The 22,718-nt window shown below is 30.1% G+C and overlaps 1 protein-coding gene across 2 annotated transcripts in view; it reads right to left on the bottom strand.

Annotated features, from left to right (window-relative positions):
* Uggt (UDP-glucose-glycoprotein glucosyltransferase) overlaps window positions 1-22,718 on the bottom strand; it is a 114,190-nt gene that overhangs the window by 39,814 nt on the left and 51,658 nt on the right. For both annotated transcript variants that reach the window (XM_075380723.1, XM_075380724.1), the window contains exons 13-18: window positions 20,995-21,195; window positions 16,050-16,275; window positions 12,119-12,230; window positions 8,910-9,095; window positions 5,248-5,457; window positions 3,382-3,606 (exon numbers count right to left, since the gene is read on the bottom strand). In XM_075380723.1, coding sequence (XP_075236838.1) covers window positions 3,382-3,606; window positions 5,248-5,457; window positions 8,910-9,095; window positions 12,119-12,230; window positions 16,050-16,275; window positions 20,995-21,195 — 1,160 coding nt within the window. The remainder of the gene's footprint in view (window positions 1-3,381; window positions 3,607-5,247; window positions 5,458-8,909; window positions 9,096-12,118; window positions 12,231-16,049; window positions 16,276-20,994; window positions 21,196-22,718) is intronic.

The raw sequence follows: 22,718 nt of genomic DNA, 5'->3' as shown, positions 1-22,718 counted from the left end.
GTTGTTTGCCAGTGATTTTACTTTAAATAGGAAAATATGAAAACAATTTTTTAATATATCAATTAACAGCAATAGATGGTTAAAACCTGTAGTGTTCATATTTGTCTCAAATGTATGTAATATTATTTACAATTATGTAGAATTTTTTGATTCTTAAGAATAAACATCATAACTACAGTGATGTAATAATTTAAAAATTTTATGTAAACATAACCAAGAATTGCCCTCTGGGATCAGGACTGTTAGATGGATATAACAAAGTCACTCGACCGGCTTTTAAATCGCTTCTTTTTTCTTTTAACGGTATGAAGACATGCAGTATCATGTAAAAGAATTACATCTTTTGAGACAAAAACAAGGCATTTCTCCTTATTGTGGGTTTCACTTAATGTTTTAACAATTCACAACAATAATCTTTGTTGACTGTATGCTGTTCTTCATATAATCGCTATAAATAAAAATTTTACCGATGAAAAGGGCTACCATCATGGATCTCATATACTAACATATATTTTATATTCTCAATATATGAATAAGTACTTGTTCAAAATTTAAGGAATGCCCAGCGCACAGTCTTAATTGTATGCACTGGTGTTTTTAAAACAACCTCCTATGAGGCTACCACCGCATTGGGAAAGGCTCTCCCGATCGATTTAGTGCTGAAAGTTTAGGCAGCCATGAGGAGATTGCGAAGATGCAGGGAGACCGAAGTGTTTGGATGTAGTTTCAGGCTGGGCCAGTACCGAAACAGAATGGTGATCAAAATGTACCAGATCTAAATTTCGTTCAATTGCCCATCTCCCACCTGCGGAAGAGGCTGCACAGCCTCGCAATGGAAGCATGGCAACTGGAATGGAACACCACAACTAAGAGAAGATTCCTATATGAGTTTATACAGGATCTGGGGGGATGGTATGCCTCGAGTTTGTTTTTAAGGGCAACGGGTGCCCAGGTGCTCACCAACCATGTTAATTTAAACCAATATCTGTTTCAGTTCTGCCCGGCAGCTGATGAGCTGTGCATCTGCGGGGAGGTCCGGTCAAATGAAAACCTGATGTTTGACTGCCCTGCTCTTGTGGGGGGGGGGGCAGAGACCGGGCCACCCTGGAACGAAGAGGTCAAGGGGAAAATTGGCCACTCACAAGTGGCGAGAGCCACATTGTCAGACCATGAGGAAGTGCCTTGATGCGGTTGACATCAGTAATTTACTTAAGGGAAAGACTCCTAACGCACTGCTGTGGGAAGCTAACCTTGAGATATATGGCCAACCACCAGCCAATTAGGGCTCCAAGCGCTTTAATATGGTGAACAGGTACTTGCTGGCATCCAGCGACCTAGGCATAGCAGTGAATTGATATCTAGACAAAATAAATTTTAATTTATGGATGTCATATATATTTTTAGTAGTTGACGGGGTGTGCCTACCCATTTTAGTAAATATATGACAAGTGAGCACTTGGGACATGTAAGCCGGTGGTGTATGGCACCATGCTTAGTCCGCTCACGCTATTAGGTTAGGTCCAGGAGCTATTTAGGACACTGGTCACTAAACTGTTTCGAGGCTCAGTAGCCGTTAGTGGCACAGACATTTAGTCTTATGCTTTAGGGTGACCGAATGGGGTGGTGGCGGGAGTAATGCCAAGCAAACCAACCAATATTCTCAACATACAATTATAAATCACTCATATCTTTTATTCTATTTAATTAAAACAGCAATCCTTTGATGTTATCACCTATTAATACTGTGTCATTTGCCTATCTTATTGATGACATTAACATTCACTGTTATTTTCTCTTTAATATCATCTAAAGCTTCTTTCAGATTTTCCTCTGAATAAATATTAAGTAGGAGATAAGATATTTTATACATAAATATATTTCTTATAAGAGATAATTTAATTTATTTTTTATTTTCTTATAAGAGATCTAAAAATCGTGAACATCAAAGTAATAAAAAAAAAATCACATTTAGTAACAATATTTAAACATTTATTTATTTTCAGAACATATGCTCAAAACAACTGCCCCATTCAGTAATATATATGACAAACTCATTTTATCATGTTTGAGGCCACTTTGTAAAGCACGTGTTTCTGGTTAATCTCCACTGTTAAGTTCCTGTTTAGTTCCTCCAGTGTATGTAACCTCCTGTTTTTTTGACCTTTCCTTTAAGATAACCCTACAGAACGAATTCTGGGGACATCAAATCGAGTGAATGCGGGGGCCATAATCCTTTAGAGATACACTCATCAAAAAACTCTCAAAAAATGTTTCATTAGATTTGTGGTATGTGGTACTGTCCTGCTGGAACCCATAATCACGCTCATCATCTTCAAGAGGTGCAATACTCTGTGTAGTGATGTCTTGGTACACAACACTCTTAACTTTAGTTTCAAAGAAAATGGGGCCCACTATTTGACGACATGAAATGGCACACCACACTTCCATTTTCTGAGAGTTTAAGGGGTTTTCATGTAACACATGTGAATTAACAGTCGACCAAATGCTATTGTTTTGACTTCACATAGCCACTAAGGTGAAACCACGTCTCATCAGTGAAGAAAACACAGTCAAGCTCTGTGATTCCATGGTTGTCAATAAATGACTGAAACCGTGTACAGTATACTCATGCTTTTCTTCATCCAGCTCCTTCCATTCCTGAACACCGCAAACATCATATGCATGAAAGTGTAATCGCTTCATCGCTCTCTGAGCACTTTGCTCTTGAAAAACCACATGTTTGCTGATCAATAAACAAAGCACTACTGCAAGCGTCGTGTGATCAATACACATCACAATGGCGTCTAGGTTTACTGTTGTTAATGCTCATGGTGCTGTCTTGTGGCAGCCGCTAGAACTTTTTTTAACTGTACTACTGTTTATAGACAATTTAATTTTGATGTACACAACTTTTGGATCTCTCTTTATAAGAGATCATTTTGGATCACTTATATGAACTATCGTTTACATCATGTTTTATTCAAATATTTAACTTTTGATTCTTGACGGATTTTCTACAAAATGAAGTTTCAAAGGGATCTGAGAAATTAAAGAGATACAAATCTCTTGTGCCGACTGTATGGAACAGATTACTCTTTATTTGTATAGCTTATTTTTGTTATGATCTAATTTAGTAATTTTTTTTATTTTTTAAATATAGTGTATTGGAAAAGCTATTTCAATACAGATATTAAAATATTTTATTCGTATTGTAAGTAAAAACACACCAGACAACCTACATTTAGGAGATTAATACTCCTAAATATATATATATATATATATGTTTACTATTAAAAAAAATTAACAACAAAAACAAGGCAAACCTAACCTATAAAAAAAAGCTTGAAAAAACAAAAAAAAAAACAAAAAAGATTTACAAACCTAGTTATGTCAAATATTTCAGCAGATCTCCCTTGACGCAGTCTTAAAATCCATGATCCAGGATTTGCTTTCAATTGAAAATAACCCAAATTAGCCATAACAATAGTATCTACAACTACTGGTTGTGATTCGGTACCAAGTGTTATTTGTAAACCACGTGGTGGATTACCCATTGTAGCTTCAAAACAATGTCCTTCCAATAAAAGATATTCCAACTCAAACTGACTGAAACAAGTTATATAAATAAGCAAAGAGAATTAAATTTTACAATTTATTTAATATTTCTTAAACATATTTAACTGTGTAAAATAATAATTATTATTTAAATACTCTGAACTAATCGTAAATACAATTTCTTTTAGTAATTATAAACTTTATGCACATACATAGAATATTATAAAAATTTAACTGGAATATAATAATTCCTGATTTGCTGGGGTGGAGAAATAAGAAAAAAGGATGCAAATAATCAAAGATAAAAGAGACAAAACACTGGTAGAAAAAAGGAATGACTGTTCCATTCCATGGGTGATATTAATAAAACATAAAAAATGGAACGAAGCTAAATTAGATCCTTACTTCTATTACATAAAACAAATCATGGCTGATGATGTGTTAAAAGTATAAATAAAAAGTATCAACTCATTCTAATCTAAAATTTTACAAAGAAAATGAATTAAGAAATAAATAAGAAACAGAAATACGTAAACAATCAAGAAACAAATTAAAATAAAACTATACACAAATAATAATAATAAAAAAATGTTAAAATACTGTAACAAGAAAATCAGTAAATAAGTTAATTTCAATGCTCTTACTATTTTGCAGCCAGAAACACACTGATTTTTAGAGTACATAAGTTCACTCAACTAGCAGAACCTACACACAGGTATCAAGTTCCAACTCACCACTGTGACTCACTGCACAAGCACGTGTGAAAAATATATCACTGCACAATCAACATGACCCTTACAGAAAAAAAAAACACATATCTGATCATCATGTCCCTTAAACTAAGTAATGATAACTGAATGTGCCGAACAATATTGCTAACAATAAATACCGCAGATAAAGAATTGTCAATATCCCAACTTGCAGCAACATGCAGTAGTTTAAGAGATTTTCAAGCTAAAAAATTTTATACATAGGCCTATAAATAAATAAATATATAAGTAAACTACAATTTAACTGAATGGATTTCACTTAAAACTCACTAAATACTTAACACTCAAAATTTAAAGACAATTCATTTCTCCACTCCCATCATGTGACCAAAAATAATACCGTACTTTTCTTTGAAAAGTCGGTAAAAAAAAAACTATATTGATTGTATTGTGTCTCACTATGCAGCAACTGAATTGGTAATGTCATCCCTGAGTTTTTCCAAAGGTAACCTTCCTTACCAGACAAGTACTACAAACTTTATCATCAATATCCTGACATTCTCAGCATGTAGGATCTAGCTGGGTCAGATGTACCTGTTCTGTTAATGGAGAAGAAGGGATGATGAATCAAAAGGTTAGGGAACAATATGGAATAGAAAGGCAGAACCATCTATTCATCAGGATAGTTTATCATAATACTCGAAACTCACTGACAGCAATAACTGTACATATTACCACGATAACTGCAAGCCAAATCTTACAAATAGTGTTTTTCTAGATAAAGATCTTGGATCAACCTGCTATCATGAGGAAAACCCAGATATTTAACCCTTTTGTTAAACATAAAATAAGAAATATTTAGTTAGAAATAATCTGAGAAAACCTGCCTACCCAAAAAAGTAATCAAATTTCCTCCATTTGTTGCCTCCCTAGATTATTAAAATCTCATCACTTACACAAATTGTAAAAAAAAATTAGTCACCTGTGTACAACACTCTCAACTTCTTCTAATCTTATGTTATCAAGATCATATGGAGTAGCAACACTTTCTACGAGCCAATTTTCAGGAACATGCATATTTTGTGTAAGTAAAGGTGCTGCAGGCATATTAGAAAATTTTGCTACAGGACCAGAAGTTGCATGTCCATCCGATGTAAATTGTAATTCTGGTTCCACTACATATCGATAAAAGCTAAAAAAATATAAATATAAATTATAAAATACAAAAAAAAAAAATATATATATATATCTCACAACATTAAATGAAAATGATACCATAGCAAGTAAGTATTATATATACTATAGATATTAACTAACATATTTTACAAGTTGAACTACTGCGTTTCCTTAGAATACCAACCAGACCTTATTAATTACCTGAAAGGGAACCCATAGTTAAAATTTTATGAAACCTGATTCAAATTCTATTAGTTTTAACTTCTACCTCAAACAAATCTTTATTAAATTCATTCAAAGTGAGTAAATGACAAAATATAAAGAGACTCGTTTTAGATCTTATTTCTGTGTTGAAATATTTTGTTAAAATAAATCCTGAGAATTTTAATTAAAAAGAAAAAATTACTAAAGAATGTGGGTCTGGTTAACATTTGATATATTTATTTTATATTTGATTTATAAAGATCCTAACATAATGTATAAAACATGTTCAATGTATTTATTTTATATAAACAATACAACCCAAACAAGTGAAGAAAGAAATACAACAAATGTTCTCTCACCTCATAATATCCTTAAAATTAATTCCTTGCTTCACAACAGTAATAAAACTATTGAACAAAGACTCAATGATAAAAATAAAAATCATTCAAATAATACAAATTTTCTTTTATTAACCATTCCTTTAATATAATTTTAAATTTATTACAATCAGTAATATTTTTGAGTTCTTGTGATAATATTTATTTCCAATGTATTGCGGTTTCTTCTCATAAAGTTTCAATTTATGAAAAAAAATGGCTTTCTATGCCTAATAAAATACAATCGATTCTGAATTTCAACTAAGATTTTGTTTTTAATTTCATAATTTTACAGAATCAAAAATCAGAATTGAAGGCATAGTCAATAAACTTAAGTTAATAAAATGATGGCTGCAACCTTCTTCTCTTTTAATTCCTGCTATATACCTAATAGCCTGTTTTTGCATCAGGAATATTCTTTGATAATTCTGAGTTGATGAAGCTCTCAAGAAAAAAATTGAATATGACATAAGTGAATAAAAAAATTGATGAAAAGAGTTAAAAAAAAATTGTTTTTTACGGCAGACCACTTTGCTGATAAAAACAAATAGGACGATAGTCTAGAAGAATATGCCTTGAAGTAAGCTAATTTAAGTTTTTGTCTATCATAATTTCAAAAAATTACAACCTTAACAATGTCAATAAACACATTATGTCTGTTCCATTCTGATCTGAAATTGGATTCAAAATTAATAAAGTTTGTCTAGCTTATGTTCAAAGAAAGTCCAAGAGATCTAAAAAAATAAGTCAGGTTAGTTAAGTTAAAAAAGTATCAAATTCTAGAATTACTGCTTTTCTATTTAAATAAGTTCATATTATAATTTTTTTATAAAGAAGTAATCATGGTCCATTCACGACTAATTGTACACAAACAGAAATTAGATTAATAGGCACAACAAAATAAACAAATATATTGTAATAAAAGCTTTTTTGCTTAGTTTGTTTGAAATTCAAAGATGACATGAAAGTAGAATGTATTTTTAGCAATTTACAGATAAGCCTTTATATAATGTGAAATACAAATAGCACTCACCTATAAAGAAATTAAACTATCCAATTTTCTGTACAAAAATGTTTTTATGGCTAATTTTCTCAATTGCGCAATATCAAAATTAATTAATTACTTTTCATTTAGTATTTAGATTTTGTTATTTAAATACAGGAAATATATGTGTTTGTAAATGTAGTGGTAGTCTATCAGTGTTTCACGATAATAATTTGCACAATACTTATCGCATCATTTATATTCTCTAAGAAAATCGTTCGAGTAATTTTACTTCAAGATAGACCTTTGGTCAGCATTATTCACAAGAGTACAAAAAACTTATGATCATATCAAATTTGAATAGTACAAGAACTCAAATAATCTAACTTTAACGTATGACTTCAGTGCAGTAGGTTAGTAATATGTCCGAAAATATCAAACGATTTGACAAAACTGTGGTTTCTCAGGAAAAAATGAACTGCTGTTTTACTTCAAAACCAACCAGTAATCAAACCCCAGTTGTAAGTAATATTGCATACCAAATATACTGAATCACCAGAGCTGTCAAATCACTAATGAACATTAACAAAAATAGAAAAAGTGAATAAACTGTTTGCCGTTTGCTAAGAACAGGTCATTCGTCTAGCAAACTGTTGTTTTATCATTATTAAATATACTGTAAGCTAACTGTTAAGATCAAACAGCTTTAAAAACAAAATAAATCTTATTCCTGAAAATACCATAATATTATAGTGCAGAATAAAAGAGTCATAATAAAACTGTCAAATTTTGTGACAAAATTATAAATGGTATTCACTGGCGTCAAGTGAAACATCCTGCAGCCTGGGCGTTGAGAAAAATATTAAAATGAAATTGTTATTTTTAAATGCAAAAAAAAGATATAATGGAAAAATCAGTCATGAATATTAACAGATTAATAATTCAATCTGTTTATTCCCAACAGTTTGTATAAATAGTTGTTTTTTTTTCAATGAACAGTTCGTTTTTGTTTTGCAGATACAATAGAAATTACTGTCTCTATGAGTGGCTCAAACCTTTCATTTGAGATGGGATGTATTGTTTTTCTTCTTGATTGTATCACCTCATAAGCTTTAAGTTTGTGCATGGTATATGGAAATGGAATTTTGTAGAATAAAAAAAATGCTTTGCCTGACAGGGATTCAAACCCAGGACCTCCAGATGAAAGGCCAAGACACTACCACTGTGTCATGAATAATGTTTTTTTAATATTCAGATGAAGCATGATTTATTTTTATGAATACATTTATAATCAAAACAAATTTTTAAATTCTGAAAATCCTCACAGAGTAGTGAAAACAACAATCTAACATTGGTGCAGCAACTCTAAGGAAAGTTGTACTGAACATGTAGATTAATGATCAAGGCGGAAATTTTGAACTTTTATTATGACATGAAAGTAGAAAATAATATATATATATATATATATATATATATTACTTCTTAATTTCCTGTATTATATAATTAAATTACTTTTATCATTAAATAAATATATTTCATTTTACGTGTAGATTAAGTAACTTTATGAACAATATGTATGTTTTTTTCTTTTTTAGTTCAATTAATATTTTTTCCTATTTAAATTCATATATTCTAAACTAACAACCACACCAGAAACACGCTGAATCTCTTGTAAGTTGTCGTTACTAATTAATTACCATCTCCTATATACTGTAGTTATTAATTAATTAGTCTACCAAGTGTAATCATTTCATCCATGATTGAACTATCATTTTTGTTATAAACAAATATCAATTACTCCATTTAGATAGCTATTTTTTAATTTGGCTTGATAAAAAAACGAAATAGATTCAATACTAAGTTAAAATTATTTTTTTTAAATTATATAAATAAATATTTTACCTCTTCAGTGGCATATCGCTATTCTTTTCCACACAATTTAAAAATATACGTATATCGCAATTAATTACTTGTTTTAATACATTTAATATTGGTCCAATCTTCTGGGCACCCCTCGATACAGGATCAACGATTGCAGTTATATCAAATGCTGGTTGTGTCTGCGATTTAGCTGCTAGTTTAACCACGCTATAAACATAAAAGTATCATTAGAAAAAGAAAACATGAATTGTGTGTTACAATTCATGCAAGATGATGTATTATTAATCACTACTACCTTTCTTTCAAAAAGTAAAACAATTGTAAATAGTCTCCAAACCTAAAGAAATGAATTGTTTTTAAAAATTAATAGTGATAGATTAACGAAGAAACTTCTCTTTCATCTTAATACACAAAAACGTATGAAACATAGTAATTCAACCACTCTTCTGATCTTTATAACAACAGTGATAACATTGGTCTTTCATTCAGCTCATTATAGGTTTGAATCGTTCATCATGTAGGGAATTTTTCATACATTACAAAATTCATATCTTATTATTAATAATATCTGTAATCAGGGCAATATCTGCAATTATATGAATGAATAACCAAATATATACAAAGAGGGTACTAGGAAAGTTCTGTAATATGATGGAATGAATCATCACAGAGTGTTACACGTTAGCACGTGTTTATACAGATCCCATCCTGCACTGTAATCACTGTCTCAATGTCATTTGCTTTTAGCTGCTTTAGAAAAAAGAGGTAGTAATGTAATTATGGTTAGCAATTGAATAATAGGAAAATTTGTACATGGGTTAAATGTTGATCAGAGTTTACAGGAAATGATTCCCATGCTTGGAGAGGATTGCCCTGATTTTTTGGCTGTAACTCTTTCAATTTTTATTATAAAAAAATTTTTCTTCATCACTTAAAGGGCTATTAAAATAAAAGTAGCTTTAGCATCTATATTATATTCTGGACCCCAAATGAGAAGCAATTTTGTCATAACAAAATTGAAATTTTACTTCATTACTTGATTAGCTTATCAGGAAAGTCACGCAATGCTTTAGTAGTTTTTTTAACTAAATTTATCAAATAAATAAGTAATAAAACCAAAGATTAGTATTAACTGATAAGAAAGCAATGTTTATAATGTGTTTCACAGTAAAACACTGAAAAATAATAAAATATTAAAGCATTCATAAAAGAAATTAGAAATGTTTAAAATCTACATAGGTTAAACCAATACAAAAAAAATCTGATGTGGACTTAAACAGATGACTTCCTTGTAGGCCTATTAAATTACATATACACATTTTTTTAAAATTAAAAGTACATAAAATTTGATTTCATTAATAACTTCTGATATTTTTTAAAATATTTTTTTTTTTAATTTTTATTATGGAATTATTATTTACTATGAAATTTTTTTTTACAATCAAAGGGTGAAGAATTATTAATAAATCAATATAGTTATATTAGAAAAAAGAGATGAAGTCAGATTTGAACTGATGTGCCTTCCCCTTGTAAAATCAAAATATTTCATTAATTAAAGTTTTATTTGGCTATAACTCAGGAACCAATCAGTACCAATAAGTACCACTTATAATATATTGTTGAAAAGCTCTCAATAAGGGCTTATTACTGCAGTTAAGAAAAAGTCCAAAATCCAATTTTTTTTTTATACTTTTAGTCTATTCGATTGCGTTCAAAAGGGGAGGTGCACAACTAGATGTTACAACAGTCCTAAATTCAAAATTTCAAAATCTTATGGCTAATTGTTTTTGATTTATGCGACAAACATATGTACAGACGTCACACCGAAACTAGTCAAAATGGAAATTCCCGTTAAAATCTGAAAACCGGAATTTTTCACGATCACAATACTTCCTTTACTTTAAACAAGCAAGTAAAAATATATAATGCAAAATTTTTGCTATTATATTACTTCTTTTTTAGGTGGGATGAACTAATACTCAGAATGTGTACACTGTAATACAAATATGAAATCTAACATTAACGACTTTTACTCATGGAAATTAAAATAAACTTCTGTGGAATTCTGGGGATTCTAGATAGAAAACTGAATGATTCAACAATAAAAATTGGATCTTCCAGCCTGTAGTCTTTACTTTTATCTATTCACCGATAGATAGATAACTCTAGTAAGGCTTGCATTTTTTTTGCTTGTTGCCCTTTTACTTTTCTGGATGCAATACTTACCAGATAGGATTTTTATTAAAAGGGTAGGAGACTTTCTTTTTCTTCATAATTACAATACTGTTTACTACAGAACTACCTAATGTCCAGTCTCATAAAGTGACTTAAATTCAGAGAACATAGCTAGGATGGAGAAGTGTATAATGTGGGGTGGAGATTATTTTTAAAAATAAAGTCGTGTAGTAAAACTATTCTGGTACCCTTTGTATTAACAAATAAAAACTAAACACAATTCCAAATTAACAGATAATTTAAAAAACAAAAAAGTCATATACACATATGAAAAACAAATTCACTTAAAATACTTACATAAATGAATAAATAAGGTTGAAAATTTTTTAAAGAAAAAATCATTTACTGTAAATTACATAATTAAAACTTACAATACATAAAATAAAAAACAACAAATAAAAAACTGAACAGCAACGTACAGCGCACTCTACTTTCATCAAGAACATTTTTCAAATAACTGAAATCTGGAAGCATAGTTGTAATTTTTTTTACAACTGATAAACAGCAAGTTAAAGCAATGATTAACTTTATTTACCGTAATAAAATTTGGTATAATTCTGTTAAACCATGGTTATAATTAATATAACAAATAATTGTCAAAGTCCTAACTGGGTCACACACGAAAGAATGCCACACTTTACCACCTCTTAAAATAATTAATTTCAAAAATAATTTATAAATTGCGTTACAAATATTCCATAACATTTCTAAAGACATCTATAAATGTATATAACGATTAAAAAATTAGAATGATGAAATAAATTACTTCTCACTCATTATTTTATAATAACCTATTAGTTATTTATAAATTACTTGTAATAATGAGAATGAACTACAGCACAGATATGAACTGTGTATCATAACTATACACAGTACTTTTATAATATGCTTGCATTTTACAAGAATGTTTAGAAGAAAATAAGTAATACCAATTACCTGGCAGCACTAGAAAAAATGAAAAAGGTTAAGAAGTTAAAATACATTTTCTCACTTACCTATGTTCTTCACCGAAGCTAGGAATTTCAAATCGACTTTTAGTCTGAGGACGAGCAACAAGTAAAGATACAGCTTTCATCAACACATCGCTGTGGAATGATTGTTCTTCATCTAAATTATTGCAAAAAATACAACAGGAAATTATCAGCTTGTTATTTTCTGCTCCAATAGCTTGTAGCTGTTTTATTTGAAAAGATATAACAGTTTCATATACAGTTATTATACAGTTTCATATAAAAGCATAATAAATTTCTTAATATACTTAATATAGTGCACAGGTTGTTATAAATACAACGTCCTGATTTTCAGGGTCTGTTTAAGGACATCAAAATAAACAAAAAAGTCATAAGGATAAACACCCTATCCTACTTCATTTTCCCTCTGCCCAACATTTTGTGTTTTTTCAATGAAAATTTATATCTTAAGAATAGATTAAGCTATTTTAATGAATTTTGTAGTGTATGTTACTTGATATACACCAAAATCTTTTTAATTAATAAATTTTTAATCATTAATATCCCTGAAAATATTAGCTACTTATGACAATATCACTCACAAGATTACATACAATACTAATTTCATTTTTGTAGGCTTGTTTCTGGAACTTTTTCTACAGACTATTTTCATAAAACTATATTTTCTAAAACTAATAACAGAATGGCGATTTCCAGCAAATAAATTTTTATAAATATTTCTAAATCAGTATTCAATATTAATGCTTTTTTCATCAGGCAATCTCACCTTACCATAAATAATCCATTTACATCTTTCATTATTTGTTTTTCCTTTGTAATTTTAGTGCTGAAATACAACTAACTGTAATTTCAGATTTTTTAATGAGTATATCACTTTAATCCTCTCCAAATCAATGTTTTTCATTCCATTCCATTAATTTTGTTTCAATAATTCATATTTTTTAAACTAAATTTAAAATTTTTTTAAAAAACATAGAGACTGTAATATTTTTCTCTCTGTTAGATCGTGCCTCTCCTGAATTTGTACAGCTTACAAGATCTGTTCCGAAAATAACAAACATTTTTAATTATGCATCAATGAAGATATTTTGTAACGTGCAGTTGTTATAATTGGTTTCCACAGAACCTTCTCTATAACCACATGTTCTTTGATTGTTGATATCTTGTTTAGTTTTTGTGTTAATGTTATTTGAGTGCAATGTGTTTAAGTGTTAGTAGTGATTTTTATAATGTGCGATTTTCAGGAGCAATGATACAACATAAAATTTTGTGTAAAACTAGGAAAAACTTTCACCGAAACATTTCAACTTTTGAAACAAGTTTACGGAGATGATGCTCTGGGTCATATGCAATGTTACAAATGGTTTACACAATTTAAAAGTGGTAGTTAGTCAAATAACGATGACCCTACACCAGGAAAGCCTTCGACTTCAACTAATGACATACAAGTTCAGAAAATCAACGATCTGGTGCGTGCAAATCACGATTGACTGTCACAGAATTTGCAGAAGAGGTTAGCATCTCAATTGGATCACACCGTAACATTTTGATTGAAAAATTGAACAGGCATAGTGTTGCAGCAAAGTTTGCTCCTTGTTTGATAACCCAACAGCAGAAAGAATATAGAGTGGACATGTGTCTGCAACTTCTTGAACAAGCCAAAGATAATAAAACATTCATGCAAAGGATCATAATTGGAGATGAAAGTGAAATTTATGGCTATGACACTAAAACAAAAATTCACTCATCACAATGGACTGGCAAAGGATTTCCATGCCCCAAGAAATCATGTTAGTCTTGATCCAATGCCAAAGTGATGCTCACTGCTTTTTTCAATTTTAATTGAATTGTGCATTTTGAATTCTTGCCTCAAAGTGAAACAGTGAACCGTGCATACTATCACGGCATTTTACAACAGTTACATGAAAAACTCCATGAAAGAGACAAGAGTTAAGGTGAGACAACTCATGGTTCATTCACCATGACAATGCACCTGCACACTTGGCTTTGTCAATTTGTGCCAAAAATCAGATGGCTGTCTTCCCTCAGCTTCCCTACTTGCCAGAGCTGGCTTCTTGTGATTTTTTCTTATTTCAGAAATTAAAATCAGTGCTGAGAGAATGTTGTTTTGATATTATTGATGACATTAAAGGAAATCTGTCACGTACCTTAAAGTCCATTTCAAATGAGGCTATCTAGGACTGCTTTGCAAAGTGGAAACGCTGCTGGAAAAATTATGTGAGTAGAGGAGGGGAGTACTTTTGATTACAAAAGAATCAATAATCTGTAAAATTAATAATAAAGATTAAAAAAATAAAGTTGTTATTTTCTGAACAGACCTCATATAACCAACTACCAGTATTAAATGAGGATGGGGTGAAAAAATCCAGGCCTGGATAAGAAAACAACAATTTTCTGGGTAAATCTTTATTTATTTTTCAATGTAGTCAGCATTAAGGTCTATACGTTTAGCCCAGACGTTTCCACAAGGGTGCTTATGCCAGTTTGGTATTTTGATTTATCCAACTCCTCAAAATAAACATCTATGATGGCAATAACTTCATTATTGGTTAAAAATTTCTTCCCTCTAAACAATTTTTTTTAGGTTAGGAATAAGTGATAGTAACTCATCAACCATCATAATCAATGTAAAAATTCCTCTGGATTGTACTGAAAGAGCTTGAGATAATCGCTTGAAATGTTTTTAGTTGAGTGTGAGTAAACAAGGCACCCATCAGGCATACAGCTTGTTCATGACACAAATATTCATGCAGAATATTATGCATGCATTCTGTTGACATGCCCACAGATTCTGCTAATTCGTTTAGTGTCGTCACCTGTCAAACTAGCAAAATGATTTTTTTCTGTAATTTCTAGTGTAATCACTTCAGAAGGGGACCCGCTGTGTGGTTCATTGCTAGTGCATGTTTGACCCATTTTAAACTCTACAAGCCAGGATTTAACTGTTGTATTTGATGGAGAAGAGTCTTCCAAAGTCAAATCAAGCTTTTCTTCGATTTCCTATAAGCTTGAGCCTTTCAGAAAAAAATATTTAATCACTGCACAAATTTGTATGTTTTCCATTCTCCAAAAAACATCCTAATGACTATAAATACTACACTAAGTGATGCTACGACTTGAAACTATTATAATAAACTAATGAAGAAGGGAATCATGTGAAGCTGTCTAGAAATTAAATGTAATAATGACATCTCTGCCCAAAACTTTTCACCCCAAGTTTGTAAATTTCAGTGTAATATTTCATGTAGTAAAATATTAATAATAAATAATTTAATTAACCATTTTTTTTATTCCTGTTATTTTTAAAACTTAATTTCTATTATTTCAACAAAAAAAAAATCTTTTATTTTTATATATAAATTTTACTGTAAGGCTTAGGAAAAATTGTAAACTGCACATCCTTAAAACCTAATGTACATCTGCTGGTAAGAAGATATAGCTTATCAATTAATAAACAATTTCAGTAAATCACCAAAATTAAACAACATTGTTTTAATATATTTTGTTATTATAATAAATGCCACTTGAAAAAGAGAAAGAAGCACTGGGAGAGTAATTATCAATAACAAAGATGATATTTATGAAATTAGAAGACAATTTATTAAATTATATTCTCTGAGACTCTAAAAAAAAGTTGACCAACTTTACACATTCTGTTAATTCATTTTGAAATATGGCATTTAACTTTTATAAAATTAAGCTTTTCAATAGGAAAACTGCACTAAAATAATTTTTCTTCTTTATTTTTAATTAGCTCATGATTTAAAAACACAGTAACTTCCTAGACTACAATAACATTAATTTAAATAAATTGAATTTATTATTCAAATCTTTTTTTTCCAATAAAAAACTCACTCTAAAAATATGAAAAAAATGGAAACAATCCACATCACAGAAATGTAATAAAATAAAAATGAATCACATGAGCATTTACCTGATTTATCGACAAGAATGTTAAATATTTTATCTACATGAGCAGAATAGCTGAAACGTTCTAAAAGACCAAAATCATCGATTGTAAAATGTTCATTATCATTAAAAGGTCCAAGTAATCTACCGTTACTTATAATACCACGCTGACCAGGAGAAAATTTGATGACTTTGTTTAAAAATAATTTATGATTTTTCAATGTTTCATCAACGGTATCCCACTCAACATTCTGAAAATTATCAAATAAATTTAATACTATAGGTACGAGGGCAAGTTAAAAAGTAAAGTGAAATTAAAAAAAAAATCAAAATATTTATTTGTATTTACAAAAATGATACATGCATTATTTTTCAACATAATCCCCTCCTATTTCAACGGACTTAGTCCATCTTTTAACGAGCTTTTGAACCCCTTCCTGTAAGAAAGTTTTTGGTTTGGTGTGCAGAAAGGTTTTCACTGCTTCTATAGCCTCTTCGTCAGATTGATAATGATTCCCTCGCAACTCTTCTTTTAATGGACCAAAAAGATAAAAATTCTTGGAACCAGGTCTGGACTGTATGGAGGGTGGTCCAACAGCTCAAAACCGAGATCTTGAAGGCAAAGGACTGTTTTTTTTTTTTGCTGTATGAGGTTGAGCAATATTCTGAAGCAAAATCATGCCTTTAGAAAGTTTACCACGTCTTTTGGATTTGATTTTTTGGTTCAGTAAACACAGTAGTTGTCACTGTTTACTGATTGACCTTTAGGTGTGAAGTAAACCAAAAGTGAACCTTTCATATTCCAGAATATTGTCATCATCACCTTTCCTGCAGACATCTGAGTTTTGAACATTTTTGCTGTAGGAGATAAAGGATGTTTCCATAGTAAACTTTGTTGTTTACACTCGGGTTTAAAGTGATCTCATCAACGGTTAAGTCTTCTTCTTTGTCATAACGTTTCAAAAGCTTCTGGATGCTGGTCAGTTGACGTGGAACCCAAGAGCACAAACTTTTCTAAAGTTTAAAGAATCATGGATACTGAAAATGCTGAGCCATGGCTTATATTCAACTCACTTGCAATGTCATCAACTGTAATTCGTTGATTACCGAGAATCATTTGTTTAACTGCTTCAACACTGTCGCTAGTCTTTGAAGTGGAAGGCCTACCTTGCCACTGTTCATCGCAGAGAGAAATACTACCATTTTTAAAGCGATCAATTCATTCGTAGATCTTGCTTCCACTTAAGCAACTCTCTCCATATTACTGCAGCATTCGACAAATAATCCTCTGCTGGTTTCTTCCCTTCTGAATTCAGGAAATGTATCACAGCTCACATTTATTCCTTGGTGCAACGAGACAAAGGAGCACTCATTTTAAACAGATTTTCAAACACAATCACAAATAGCTAACAATGAAACAATACTTTCAATGAACAGCTGAGAGAGATTATGAGTTACAGCAAAATAACCAATGCTGCCATACATGTGACTGGGAGGGAAATCAAAATTTCCCTTTACTTTTTGATTTACCCTCATACAATAAAACACAGAAAACTATTAAAAAATGTTTCTAAAAATATACATCTCATTCTGCATTATAACTCTTAAAGATAGTTCTTGTTAGGCTGAATCACATCCTCTATTGATCTACGGCAAATACGGGAACAAAACTTTCAATTGTTATCAGATCACCCCTTTAGTATGCAAGGAAGTATAAATAAAGCATGATATTAGTACAATATTTTAAAAATATAAATCTATGGCAGTGCAAAAAATGGGAAATATTCTTTTGAAATATTGACAAAACTGCTGTTTTGTAAGCAAATCTGTTCAAGTATCACTGTACAGTCATATTGTTGACATGTCATATTACAAAACTGTGATGAGTTATTTGCAGGGAGTTTTGTTGACAAGTTAATCTTCCTCATGATACTCTAAATGTATACAAGAGTTGGGAATTTTGAAGAAACATCATAATACAAAAGAAAAATTTGGGATTGGCCCAAAGTCATTAAAAATTGCTTAATATGTTACATAAAATATTATGAGGAATATTGTCAAAAGATTTGAATTTTCATCCATATACCATATTTTCTTCAAAGAATTGAAGGCTCAAGAAAAATGTCCAGACTTCTGAAGCTTAGATAAATTGGGAAAACGTTTATTAGTTAACTTTAAAATGATAAAAATTACCAAAATTTTCTTTCCACTTAAATGGTTTTGTAAATAAACAAAACTTTTGATCCTGTTAGAAAATCCAAAGTGAACAACTTGTTCATATACAGAAAATAATTTGGTGCACTGTCTCATCCTAGAGAATTATTGGATCACATTTTTTTTTTTTTTTTTAATGAAAATGGTCATGCAACTGTTATTGCAGTTGATAAATTGATATGATTAAAATATTTTTAACTAATCAGTTAAGACAATTTTTGGGCCACCTTAGTTTCAGCATGGTGATGGAAACTACTACATCTCTAATTATGTAGTAACAGTTTTAGACAGTTGTTTAGGAACAAACCACCACGAGAAATGAAGACATTCCAAGACCAGCATGATCTCTGGATTTAAATATGTATTACTAAATGCTGATTATTGATAGTTTAAAAAATAAATTAGTTCTTTTTTTAAACTGAAAATTAATCTTATTTAGCCTAACAAAAAATAGAAAAATGTATTTAAAAAAATGCAGCAGTTTCCTTTTAATAAAAATTAATTATCTTTTCTTCTTATTCATGTAAATCCTTTACATTAGCGCAAAAAAAAGTTACGGACAATTTTGTGCATCAAGATAAAGGAGGCAATTGATATATAAAAATTTTCTAATCAGAGGTGAGAAAATCTAGTAAATACTTTTTTAAATATATATAAAGAAACATTGACTTTTAAAGGACTCTGTATAACACAGGAGATATAAATATTGCAGACCATGGATTATTAAAATACTGTTTAAGTAATGTCTTTTTACCTTCTTAGCTATATCTGTATTGCTGCTGCACATAAAAGGTATAAAGGTAAAGAATAATGATTGGCAAAAATTTTGGGTAACATGGTTTTTGCAATTTTGAGGTTTCAAGACTACTTAGGAAAAAAAAGTTATAGAAATTTCTGGAAGCTGTATGTACATATGAGTATTGGCCAGTATTTTTGATTAATATCTCCAGACTGGCTCAACAAAATTCGTTGAAAATTGATAAAAAATTTTGGAAAAAATTAAGAGGGAGGGGGATAGTTTTTGTGAAGTTTTTCATATTGCAATTGTAGAAAATTGAGCTTTTGTCAGATGAAGTACTTATTAAGTTGTTTAAAATTTCAAAGTCTTAGGTCAATCAGATTTAGGGGTGGAAGGATATTCATCATTATTTAAATAGTTTTTGCCTCATATTTCAGAAACCTATTGATCAAAACAAACTGAAATTTGGTTGTATATAACCCAGCTTTGGCCTGATTTTTTACCCCATCAGGCAGTACAGTAACCAAAATTGTTTTCCCTTATTGAAGTAATTACGGCAATAAACTTTTAAGCCTCTCCCTAAAAAAGGGGGCTGAATGGGACCCGTATTTAAAATAGTTTCTTTAAACTTTAATTTCAAAATTGAAAATCAAACCAAATCTAGTATTAATGTTGATGGCATGAAACATTTTCATAAAAGTAAGTCCTATGGAAATCCATTTAAATATTTTTTTGGAATTTTTTATTATTTTTTGATAAAGTATTTGTTTTTCAAGTTGTGGGTGTTATTAAAATATAAGGTAGCTGTCAAGCAAGAACCTCATACTGACCCCAAATTATTTTATTAAATATTTTGATGTTTTTAGCAATTATATTCTAGATAGTATAATCTTGATGATAAAAATGTAATTCTGAGCAATACTTGATCAACTTCAATTTCATTCATACTTTAATATACCACAGTAAATATGCTTATGATCAGAAATACAAAAGATCTACATGTCGGAAACAATTTTGATTTACCTGTGCAAGATCAAAATTTGTGTCATGTTATCACTATTCTAGTCAATCAGCAATCAGTTATAGTTAATGTTACGGCTAGAGATTTGTGGAGAGAGGTTAGAGATAAATTACCAAGGTATGGCAATACTTAACACCAACTCGTAGGGCTCTAGGCAGAATTTAATTTTAAATGGAAATATAGTCACTACAGAGAGAGACTTAACTACATGTTCCATGCTATTAGTCACATATATGAAAGACAATCACCTTACGAAGAGTGCCATCAGTCATCTTTAACAGTTGACTGAGTCAGACGCCTATTAAGGTTAGGTCATGGTTAAGTTTTCTCTCCATAAAACTCTTCACTTCAATCTCTCTTCACAGAATGGATTAGCAACTGAATAGGTCACCACCATAATTCACAGAACTGATAATTAATTGAAAAGAGTTCTGATAACATGGTGCAGAATTTGACCTTGCACAGGTCTAAATCTGCTTTGTGACATTTAGATCTTGTGTTTTCCTGATCCTAAACAAATCTACTATTTTATATTAAGGCATAAAAAAAATTGAAGTTGATCCAGCAGTGGCAAAGAATTAACAATACATCATTTGTTCATGGGGATCAACTGTAACACAAAATCTTTCTCAATTACAGTTTAATAAAGCATAATTTTTAAGGTAAAAACACCATTTGATCGAGGAAGTCAAATTTGACCAAAATTTTTATATTGAACATTTTGATATGTTTCACAACTGTATTCTAGATATTGCATAATTGAATCATGAATAATTAAAAAACCTATGAAAATTTTGAAATAAATATCTGTGAAGAGCAAAACTGGGTAAATTGTACAATCCTTTGGCAGTTTTTCATACTCATATCGATAAATTCGATTAGGTAAAGACTAATTTGACTGTACTCTTTTATTATTAATTGTATAAATACCTCAAAAATAAAATACAAACCACGATATAAATAATATATATACCACATAAATAAATAAATACATACCACAATATCGTAACTATTATGATCTTTCTTTCCTGAAATTATATCTTCATATTCTACTAATATTCTCTTAATTCTGTTTGTAGCTTGATCTGGTGTTAATGATTTTAATGCACCCACAATGAGACGTTCTAATTTCCCAACTTCATCATTATTTGCTTCAGAATTTAATATAACACTAATTCTAATTTTGCCGCTGCTCCTCTAAGAAAAAAGGAATGTGATATTATTAAATTGTTTAAAAAGATAAATAAATAAATGAATAACTAAATAAAGATTATAATTTACAATCATTATAAACTAAAATGTCATATCTTAAGATGATTGTGTAACATTAATTTTCATAGTGTTGATTAGAAAAGGATGAGATGCAGTCACAGCCTTCACAAACATTTAATCAAATCTTACTCTAGACTTATAACTTCTGGGGTTACATAAAAATTATTTTAAACAGTGTAGTGTGTTTGTATAAACAATATATAACATTTGAAAGAAAGAATCAAAGTGGCTAGTTTCATACAGTGTGCTTTATTTTATACAGCAAGAACTGCATTATTGTCTGGATGTCGGTAAAGTTAAGAAATTAGTCTAAAATTCAATTTACACTGAAATTTTACTTTTAGTGATATAGCTGAAATATCTAGCTATATTGCAGAGGTATAGCTTTAGAAGGGAAAGTATTGTAATCGGTCCAATTCGGGCATATGTGGTTTTCATTGGCTTTTGATATTTTGATACCTATGAAAAAACCAGATAGAAATCTTCCGTAAGTTCATATGTACGTGTGTGTGTGTTTGGTGACTCGCACCTTATATCTCCAGAACTACTGGACCAATTTTGACAAAACTTGGTTGATTACATCTGTAGATGCCGTTAAATTTTCAACTTAAAAGGTCACAGGGGTGATGCTGCAGAGCAAGGTCATCCTCAGCATCTCGAGATTTCACCTAGTTAAGGTTTTATTTTTCTTACGCACATTTGTTAACAATTAAAAAATAATATTTGCAAAAAATTATTTTTCAAAATCGCACCCTAACCTAAAAAAAAATGCTCTAAACTAGTGGCTAAGTGGGTATACTGTATCAATAGTATTTCCTATCACCACAAGGAGTGCTAGTGTAGCAATGACATACAGCTGTTATAGAAAAATATTATATTTAAATTAAATGATAAATACTTTATATTAAGTGTGTGTTTGGTGTTAAGGCATGCATCAGAAAAAAGATGCAAGATGGGAAAGTCCCTACAACTGTGTTATCAGCTAGCTTTTTTTTTTTTTTTTTTAATGATTAATTCACCATATAAACTCAAAGCTTGTGCTATGAGAATATTAAATGGAAATTTTGTAGAGTATGAAAAATACGATGACTGATTGAGATTTGAACCCATGACCTCTGGATGAAAGGTTGAGATGCTATCACTCTGCCATAAAGAATTGCAATAAGTATGTCAACTAAAATTTACTGGGTTGTTTTTTCATTGATGGTTAGATAACTTTTAAAAATCCTTGAGTATGCTAATGTAAATTGAAAGTAATACCCCCTTCCCCTTTCCAACCATCATAGTTTCTCTTCCTCAAGCAGATCAAACACTTAGTAATTTTTCCACATCTACAGTTGTACACCAACATATATTTATAAAAACTTTTAGAAAATATATTAATAAATCAATATATTGTTATAATTTGATTTATTATACTTAACAATCACAATAAACAACCTGAAGAT

The sequence above is a fragment of the Lycorma delicatula genome, chromosome 12 (assembly GCF_047948215.1).
Source record: "Lycorma delicatula isolate Av1 chromosome 12, ASM4794821v1, whole genome shotgun sequence".
In the NCBI taxonomy this organism is placed as follows: domain Eukaryota; kingdom Metazoa; phylum Arthropoda; class Insecta; order Hemiptera; family Fulgoridae; genus Lycorma; species Lycorma delicatula.
The sequence above is the reverse complement of the archived record's forward strand: the minus strand, read 5'-3'. Positions and strand labels throughout refer to the sequence as shown.